The sequence below is a fragment of the Ptiloglossa arizonensis genome, chromosome 4 (assembly GCF_051014685.1).
Source record: "Ptiloglossa arizonensis isolate GNS036 chromosome 4, iyPtiAriz1_principal, whole genome shotgun sequence".
NCBI lineage: Eukaryota > Metazoa > Arthropoda > Insecta > Hymenoptera > Colletidae > Ptiloglossa > Ptiloglossa arizonensis.
In genome coordinates this window covers 28,305,449-28,314,315 of record NC_135051.1, presented here as the reverse complement: position 1 = coordinate 28,314,315, position 8,867 = coordinate 28,305,449, and the positions used below count along the sequence as shown (strand labels likewise).

The 8,867-nt window shown below is 27.9% G+C and overlaps 3 protein-coding genes across 7 annotated transcripts; 2 read left to right on the top strand and 1 right to left on the bottom strand.

The window, feature by feature from the left end:
• Positions 1-998: 998 nt before the first annotated feature.
• Positions 999-1,970, bottom strand: Mrpl11 (mitochondrial ribosomal protein L11). Its single transcript, XM_076309481.1, has 3 exons — positions 1,710-1,970; positions 1,389-1,578; positions 999-1,334 (listed from the first exon to the last, which is right to left on the bottom strand). The coding sequence occupies exons 1-3, from the start codon at positions 1,836-1,838 to the stop codon at positions 1,072-1,074; spliced, it is 582 nt and encodes a 193-aa protein (XP_076165596.1). The 5' UTR covers positions 1,839-1,970; the 3' UTR covers positions 999-1,071.
• A 585-nt stretch (positions 1,971-2,555) lies between these two features.
• Positions 2,556-5,967, top strand: LOC143145766 (solute carrier family 66 member 2). Of its 2 annotated transcripts, XM_076309479.1 has the most exons (5): positions 2,563-3,133; positions 3,211-3,347; positions 3,458-3,674; positions 3,753-3,950; positions 5,856-5,967. In XM_076309479.1, exons 1-4 carry the CDS (start codon positions 2,940-2,942, stop codon positions 3,943-3,945), a joined length of 741 nt encoding a protein of 246 aa, XP_076165594.1. In that variant the 5' UTR covers positions 2,563-2,939; the 3' UTR covers positions 3,946-3,950; positions 5,856-5,967. The 2 variants fall into 2 exon arrangements, with proteins under 2 accessions (XP_076165595.1, XP_076165594.1); XM_076309480.1 differs by lacking the exon at positions 5,856-5,967 and having other exon boundaries at positions 2,556-3,133; positions 3,732-3,860.
• On the top strand, positions 3,813-8,780 carry Bmcp (uncoupling protein Bmcp mitochondrial). 4 transcript variants are annotated; one of them, XM_076309477.1, is made up of 8 exons: positions 3,852-3,950; positions 5,655-5,742; positions 5,856-6,003; positions 6,072-6,351; positions 6,455-6,573; positions 7,927-7,987; positions 8,049-8,138; positions 8,216-8,780. In XM_076309477.1, the coding sequence occupies exons 2-8, from the start codon at positions 5,670-5,672 to the stop codon at positions 8,345-8,347; spliced, it is 903 nt and encodes a 300-aa protein (XP_076165592.1). In that variant the 5' UTR covers positions 3,852-3,950; positions 5,655-5,669; the 3' UTR covers positions 8,348-8,780. The 4 variants fall into 4 exon arrangements, with proteins under 4 accessions (XP_076165593.1, XP_076165592.1, XP_076165591.1 ...); XM_076309476.1 differs by lacking the exon at positions 3,852-3,950 and adding an exon at positions 4,333-4,859; XM_076309475.1 differs by lacking the exon at positions 3,852-3,950 and adding an exon at positions 4,333-5,382.
• Positions 8,781-8,867: the final 87 nt, after the last annotated feature.

Below are 8,867 nucleotides of genomic sequence, written 5' to 3'. Positions count from 1 at the left end.
CCATCTTTGAGTAGAACGTCAGCAACTCGCTGTGAAGCTAGTTAATAACTGTCAAACGATTGATTCGATAACGATATATCGATACATCATTCCTCGATTTCAGAAGCGTGAAATATCTGCGAAAGCAGAAGTATCACGATAACCGTATGAAAAGACAATATAATAAACAATTTCTCCCACTCATCGTGCAAAACATACCCTAGATATTTTCAAGATCGATTTTCTCAAAAACCGAGATTGATACAGAATGATTTTATTCCACAGTTTTATTTTACTTTCTCGAGAAAAATCACCGTTTTTGCAGATTGTATCACATATTCCAAAACACCCTATATATAATTTGACTAACAATAAGTACTTGAAATTCCATTCTATATTTCTATCACTACTAAACTTTTAACATAAGTATACCGAATGGGGGAAGTTTCCGCTCAAACGGATGGATTTATTTATGCACGTGTCCATTAGCCTCTGCAGCTTATATATAAATTTAAAACGATTATGCAAACAGACTGCATCTAGAACATTAAAATTGATATGACACCTAGTTATTGAAACTAGGTCTAAAAGAAAGTCTTAAACGAAATAATTAATTGTATACAAATTTATGAACGAATATTATAATTCATATTAGACTTGTATAAATAAAATGATCTAAATAAAGGCTAAAGTACTCTGTATCAAATAGGATCAGGATTAAACTGGAGTTCATTGTTCTTTAATCGATAAATTAATTTTAAACTATAATGTTTTACAACTTGAGTACTGAAATCTTTTTATTCTCTTTGCTTATGTACTAAAGTACATATCACATTGTATATACAAACACTCAGACACTGTGTACATTTTCCTTCAAACTTTCCTCTAAAAGATATGTCGATCTGAAGAGACTACAAAAATCTTATGATTAAAATTACAAATAATGAAACAAAAAAGGTAAAACACTTTACACAACAAACAAAATGTTATAAGAAGGAAAAAAGCAAATAATACTCTAATATGTTTGACAATATATACCTTTATACTTATATTCATTAAATTTATACAATTCACTTAATTCAATGTATCAATTTAAATTGACCTTTGCATTTTAGCTTCTTTAGACAATTTCATTTCTGTCAGGAGATCCTGAACAACCTTTTCCCTTTGTTCCATAAATTCTTTATATTCCGCTGGATCCAGCGTACGCACAATTTCAATGCCACAAGAACGAGCAATACCAACAAGCATTTTACAAACATCCTCTAAGCTTAACAATGCTAGAGGAGGATCCTTTGACTTGATACAAGCAATTTCATACAAGTGTTTCAATGTTATTTTACCTGCTATTTCACCTAAAATACAATCATCACAATACAAGGCATTCATTTGTCACAATTTATTACTACCTTTGAACATTTTTCCCCTTTCTAAACCAGCTGCCTGTTTCAAGAAATATGTTGCTGGTGGACTATGAATTACTAAATCGTAAGTGCCATCAGATTTTACTTTAACACGTGTTGGCAAAGGTATACCCTGCTTAATCTTTGCTGTTTTTGTATTAAAATCCTTGCAAAAATTTGCTACATTAATATTTCTCTAAAAGAAAACATATTAACTTGTGAGGAAACATAGATAATAATATTGATTTTTAAACTTTTTGAATTAAAGACATATACAAAATAAAATGTACATTTGTTTCACAAGTAGGAATAAGAAACTTTCTTAACCTGTCCGAGTTGTGACCCAAGTGGTGGTTTGGGACTTGCCATTCCTGCAAGAATGTTTGAACACAATTTTGAAGAGTGGTCAATTTTTACAAATGATTTCTTCATCCTTTTCGTGCCAAGTTTTGCCATTTTCGTAAGCTTTACAAAGAAATGTTTATCCTCAAATCAACTCGATCCTGCTTAATCGCTACTAAAGTTTTATTTTGATATACAATTACAATACATGCAAATGAGAAGCAGCACTGCAATAAAAAGATAAGAAGCACTATATAGATATGGACGAAATATACATAGACGATCTGACTTCGTAAAGAACAAGTTTTGAAGCGACATCTTTGTGAAAAGGCCGGTAATTCTTGAAACTATATTCGACTTAACTACTAAAGTCGGTAAAGAAAGTAAACATGGAAAAATGTTCCTGTATATCATTTGTGATCTTATTAAACTTATCGATCTCAAAAAATATTACAATAATAAATTCCATTCATTTTTACAGAAGAGACATGGAGACGTTTAGCCACAAGAGGTTAAGAATATTTTCAAAGTTACAGCTACCCTAAACCAACTTAATAACATTTTCCAAGTTTTATTTATTCTTAAAGACCTATTTTGTTATATATATATATATATATATATATATATATATATATATATATATATATATATATATATATATATATATGTAGCTATTTTATACTTTAAGGCAGGAATGTGATAGACAATTTTTCGCAGAGATGTCGCTCCAACACTCGTACTTTACGAAGTCGGTATTTCAAATTGTATGATACCATTCTCATAAGATAACTTGTCTATTCGGTATCTCGTCTATGTTGTGTATACATTGTTTTATCACTTGTCGGTGATTAAACTGAGAATATTTTTTAAAACTGTTCATTTTAATTCTTACATCATTAGCGCTATAATCTTATTCTATTTTAAATTGATAATATTAGGTTCATCACCAAAATAGTAAGAAGACTCCAGAATCCTTCGTGTCGTGTGACACATTTTGTCATTAGATGCTAGGTCTATTGTATACTTCGTCTGTGGTAACTCGTTACTATCAGATTCATCAATTTTCTTATTACCGTCATAGGTTTGTTTAATCTAAATGATTCACTGGTGATCTGGTGATATGAAGACCGAAAATTTTGGTAATATAACCTAAATCACCACATGTAATGAATCGTAGATAGTGAAATGTTATGCAGGTAAAAAAATTCCATTAAAATGAATAATTTTTATGAGCAATTGATTATTAAAGACATAGCAAATTGGATTGCCTCTGGAGCAATTATATTTGGTGGAATTGTTCCATACATACCTCAGTATAGAGAAATTAAAAAAAGAGAAGATGCAGGAGGATTTTCTCTTTATGTATGCCTTGCACTTTTGATAGCCAATACTTTACGTATTTTCTTTTGGTTCGTTTCTTTACTATAAATGAATTATATATTCCAACTGTACTAATTAACAAAATAAAATGATGCGTTTCTTACAGGTTTGGAAAGCATTATGAAATACCTCTTCTATTGCAAAGTATATTTATGATCATTACTATGTTTATTATGATTAAGCTTTGTGTCAATGTACAAAATAGAAATCAAATGATAAAAGCCAGAGAACATGTGTTTGCAGGTAAGTTCTAAACTATGCAATTAACAAAAATTGTAATTCAATGTTTCTCAATAATCCATGTTAAATATATATCTTTTTGAACTTATAAGTTATAATAAAACTTAATTTAGATTTCGATGCAAATTTTTTTTGGAAATGGACAAACTTTCAGTCTTATTTGGACTTCATGTTGTTATTTGCGGCACTAGTAGGGATTCTAACATATCTGTTAGTAGATGTACCAATATTTGTTGAAACTATGGGATTACTTGCAGTATTAACAGAAGCTATGCTTGGAATACCACAATTTCTTCGTAATGTTTCAAATAAATCTACTAATGGAATGAGGTATAAAATTACTTTAACAATAAAAAACAGTTATTTTAATCAATTTTTGTCTGGTAGGTAATACTATTTTGATTTCAGCTTAGTTATGGTTACTATGTGGACAGTTGGTGATGCATTTAAAACATGTTATTTTATTATAAGAGAAGCTCCAATTCAATTTGAAATCTGTGGTATGCTTCAAGTTATAATTGATATTGCAATTTTAGCACAAGTATATATTTACCGTAATAGTACAAGTGGACATACAAGGGTTCCAATAAGAACTGATTGAATTTGGTAATTTTCATGTTAATTTTGTGATACATTTTTTGTACAGCTTTTATTTATTAAGAGATTTATCTATATTCAATAACATTTATTTTTCTTTACATCTAACTATACAAAGAACGACATGAAATGCACAATTTATTACAAACAATTAGATAATTAAGTATCAAAATAAATTTTTCCCAATTTTAATTAACAAATAAGTGTAAACCATATCTTTTTAATTAAATTGAATTTTCTACATATTTTAATCGTATTATATGTACATATACATTTTTATAAATAAAATTTGTTCATATAATAAGATGAATCTTATTTTAAAAAATAGCATATTTTATTGTTTGGTAGTTCAAGATTTTAATTTGTATTCCAAAATAAATTTTTTGTCGTTATCACAGTAATATTTATAGCTTATAATTTCAATGTATTTATAGTTTATATGCATTTAATGATGCACAATTATTTAAATTTAAAAATTTTAATTTATATGTCATAATGTTGGAGTGTTATTTTATGCCTTTTCAAATGTAGATTAGTTGTGCCCAGGTTAATTGTTTCAAAACGATCGTGCCTCTTTTTCGTATGATTGGCTGTATATGATTGGATAGGTTTTTTGCTCACTGCAGCGCTGATATGCATGTATTTACCTAAATTGCATGTGAATGGATTTCCCAACCTAAGGAATGAATGAATCTTCTGTCTCTTTTCAATTTGTGGCCGTGCGTTGTCTTACTGTAAAATGACCGGTAAACGGTCCTTTTCTTCCAAGTTTAACTCTACGTGAATCAGTGAATGTTGATAGTGGCCTATATTAATAATTTGACCAAATCGGAGCAATTCATAATACATTACTCTCTTCATATCTCACTAAATACACAACAATACTTTAGTTGATTTACAAAGTGATAAAGATACAAGGTATAAAGGTGACCCATGATTTTCGTCGTTTTTAGAGTTGTAATACAATAGTCATTTTTCATCTCCCGTTACGATTTTGTGCAAAAGATCTTTTCGTTTATTACCCAACATGTATTTATATATTCCTTTCGAAGCTTTGTTTTCAGTTTTTTAATTATTTGTCAAATTTATTTGTGTTTCGTGATTTATTATACATCAGATTATGACGCAAAGTAACATGTTACTCTGTACTATGGTATCTTCCTGATCAGAAATCTATCAGACCAGTGAGATTCTCTCGTAGTCACGCGGTTTTGTTTACACAAAGTCCTTTGAATGAATGCAGTATAAATAGTATTCGATTTATAGCGCTTTTAACTGTATTTGAGGAAGGATGCTAAAATCAATTTACGAATTGAATTCAATGTTTGAAAGTTTTTAATTAAATTTTAATTCAACGTGACGGTTCACATTTATTATTTATTTCTTTCATTTATGCGCAAAATTCATAACATCATTTAGATTATATCATCTATATTTACAGGTAATATTTGTAATTACCACTAATAAAGCCATTGGCATTTCAGTTAAATTATCGTTGTAGATGTATTGTATTTTGTTCAAACATATTTCTTTTATTTTCATTGTTTTTTAGAATAATTTGAAATAAGTTAACCTAAATAAGACTTATTTATTTCACTTTTTGTTAAATCATTTTTATCATTTTAAATTCTAATTGCACTTAATTTATTAAACACAAATTGTATTTTAATTATAAAATTATAACATTTAATTAACCAATCTCTTTATTATAAGACATTAAACGTTGTAATGGGAGAGAGTCACTGGAAGGATTGGAGACCTTTTATTTATGGAGGTTTAGCTTCTATTGTTGCAGAATTGGGTATGTGCTGTTGAGTTGCACACATTCTATTGCAGACATTTCTTTGCATTAAAAACAATGTTGTATGGAATTTTTATTGATTAAAGTTTATCAATAAATTTATTGCTTGTCAGGTACTTTTCCTTTAGATACGACAAAAACTCGTCTACAGGTTCAGGGGCAGAAATTAGACAAAAGATATACACACTTAAAATATTCTGGTATGACAGATGCTTTGTTTCAAATATCAAAACAAGAAGGATTTAAAGCTTTATATTCTGGGTAATTATGATTACTTACTATTATTATTAATATTAGGATCTATTATTATTAATATTTTTATTATATAGAATCAGTTCAGCTATTTTAAGACAAGCTACATATGGAACTATAAAATTTGGCACCTACTATTCATTAAAGGAAGCAGCTATGGATAGATGGGAAACAGATGACTTAGTTGTTATAAATATTATATGTGCTGCATTAGCAGGAGCTATCTCAAGCGCAATAGCTAATCCCACTGATGTAGTAAAAGTACGTATGCAAGTAACTGGTGCTGACTCAAATTTATCATTATTTGGTTGCTTTCAAGATGTTTACCATCACGAGGGTATTCGTGGTTTATGGAGGGTATGTCATATATTTGAATTTCATTTTAAATTTTATCAAAAGTTTTTAATACACGATTTGTATTTGTGAAGAAACTGTTTTACATTAATGATTTTATATACAGGGTGTAGGACCCACTGCTCAAAGAGCAGCAATTATTGCTGCTGTAGAATTACCTATATATGACTATAGCAAAAATAAACTTATGGCTTTTTTGGAAGACAGTGTTACTAATCATTTTTTGTAAGTAAATTATGTTTGTATATAACAAAAAGAATTCCATGTTACTTCTACAGTATCATGGATATAAACAGAGATGCTTGTTATATTATCTTTATTATCATTACTATTAAAAGTAATGCTGGTAGTATTAATATTTGTTTATAATTTATAATATTGTTATAATTAATATTTGTATAAAATCATAACATCTGCTTGTTTGAAAAAGATAATTTATTAAATTTTAATATGTATTAACCCTTATCCGGGCTATTTATATCGTATAATATGTTTTTGATTATTTTCTTATTGTACTAACAAATGTTCATTGATACTTTTAAAGACACATTTCATTAGCTTTTTCTACAGTATGTGATGTCATGTGAGTATGTCTAGAATAGAATCTAAATTAAAATTTTATTTTATAAAATCTCTAATAAAGATTTAACGTTTGTTGTTTATAGTATTATTGCTTACACATTTTTTCGAGTAAAGTGTATGTCACGATCTTTTTAAATTTAATATTTTTTAATTCTCAGTATTTTTATGATAAAATTATATATTTTATAATAAAAATATATGCTTTAATTTTAAACTTCATTTCAGTGTCACATACCATGTTTTTATATTTGATACAATACAATTATTATTCTTTAAAAATGGCAGATAATTAGTAAAATATTTTATGTGAAACAGTGTGGGCCCAAAATAGTATTTTCTTAATTAGTACTGTATTGGTGATACATTTGTTTAAAATGGAAGTAATATTTTTCTAAAGATGAAAAATTTTATTTCTAGGTACTTTCACACTCTCGTGTACATGGGCATATGCAGTACATGGATATTGAGATGACCACAGAGAATGAAAATGGAAGTCGTGTTTGACATTCCTTATTTTATACAAAAATCATTGAAACTGTTATCCAGATGACTAAACATCTTGAATTACTTCATGAATATTGTTTGGTTAGCACTCATGCATCAAATTGATTTGCAATTTAAAATTTATCAAACATTTTTGTTCAATTTGTTTTTGTTTGATATTTTAGTTTTATTTATTCTACTTAGTTTACTCTGAGAGCTTTATTTCTGTTTGTACAGTATACTGAGCATTATTTTACAAGAATGTACAAAACTTTGTAAATAAACATTTTTTTTTATACTATCTCAGACATCACAATATGCATTTTAATCAGCAGTGCCTGGATAAGGGTTGCTCTAACTTATTGTAATTGGATAAAGTTGAAATTTGAGAAAAGTATTGTGTAACTGTACTTATATGTGCTTCAATATTTCCAAGATTTAAAGTTGACACAGAATTATTTAAAAGACCTTTAAATTAATGCATACAAATGTATATGAATGTATATATTTTAGGTCAAGTTTCACAGCTAGCATGGGAAGTGCAATAGCTTCTACTCCTATAGATGTTATTCGTGTAAGTATAATCAATAAATATTTTGTCTAAATTTCTCAAATAAACAATAATATTATTACAGACCCGTTTAATGAATCAAAGGAGAATATGTACAGGAGGTTCTGTATTACCACCTCATATTTACAGTGGTAGTGTGGACTGTTTTGTTCAAGTATGTAATATTACATATTAAGACAAAATTTCATACATTTTATCAATTTAATGTACGATTTTATTTTATTTCTATAGACCTTTAAAAATGAAGGATTTTTGGCACTGTATAAAGGCTTTGTACCTACTTGGTTCAGAATGGGACCATGGAATATTATATTTTTTATAACATATGAACAATTAAAACAACTAAATCATTCACACTTATAATTAAATAAAATGGTAAAGTACTCAACTGAATAGCAATAAGTGAAATGAAGTAGGTAACACTAAAGTACCCTAGTTGCCAAAAAACTTGTCTATACTGCGATAAATGAACTTAAGATGCGAAGTTTTTTCGGATGCTTTTTTTTTTTTTTTTTTTTTTTTTTTATTTATTATTAATCGATAGTATCACGTTAGTAGTCAGTAGTATAAACAAATTTTTTGGCAGACAGTGTGTGTGCGTGTGTGTGTGTGTGCGCGCGCGCGTGTGTTCAGGTATGATAAAACACAAATAATAATGATAGAAAATAGTTTAAGTCCGCATTATATAATATACTTGTATAAACGTTAGAATATGTATGTTCAGTCATATAAAAGTAATTATACAGAAAGAAAATGTACAAAAAAAATAAATAGAAGACACTTTTTTTGCTGGTGATAGAGTCAATATTGAAAGTATATTCAAAATATAAATGTAATTGATAAAGAAACACTATGATTAACTACTTTATCCAATTTATAGAAA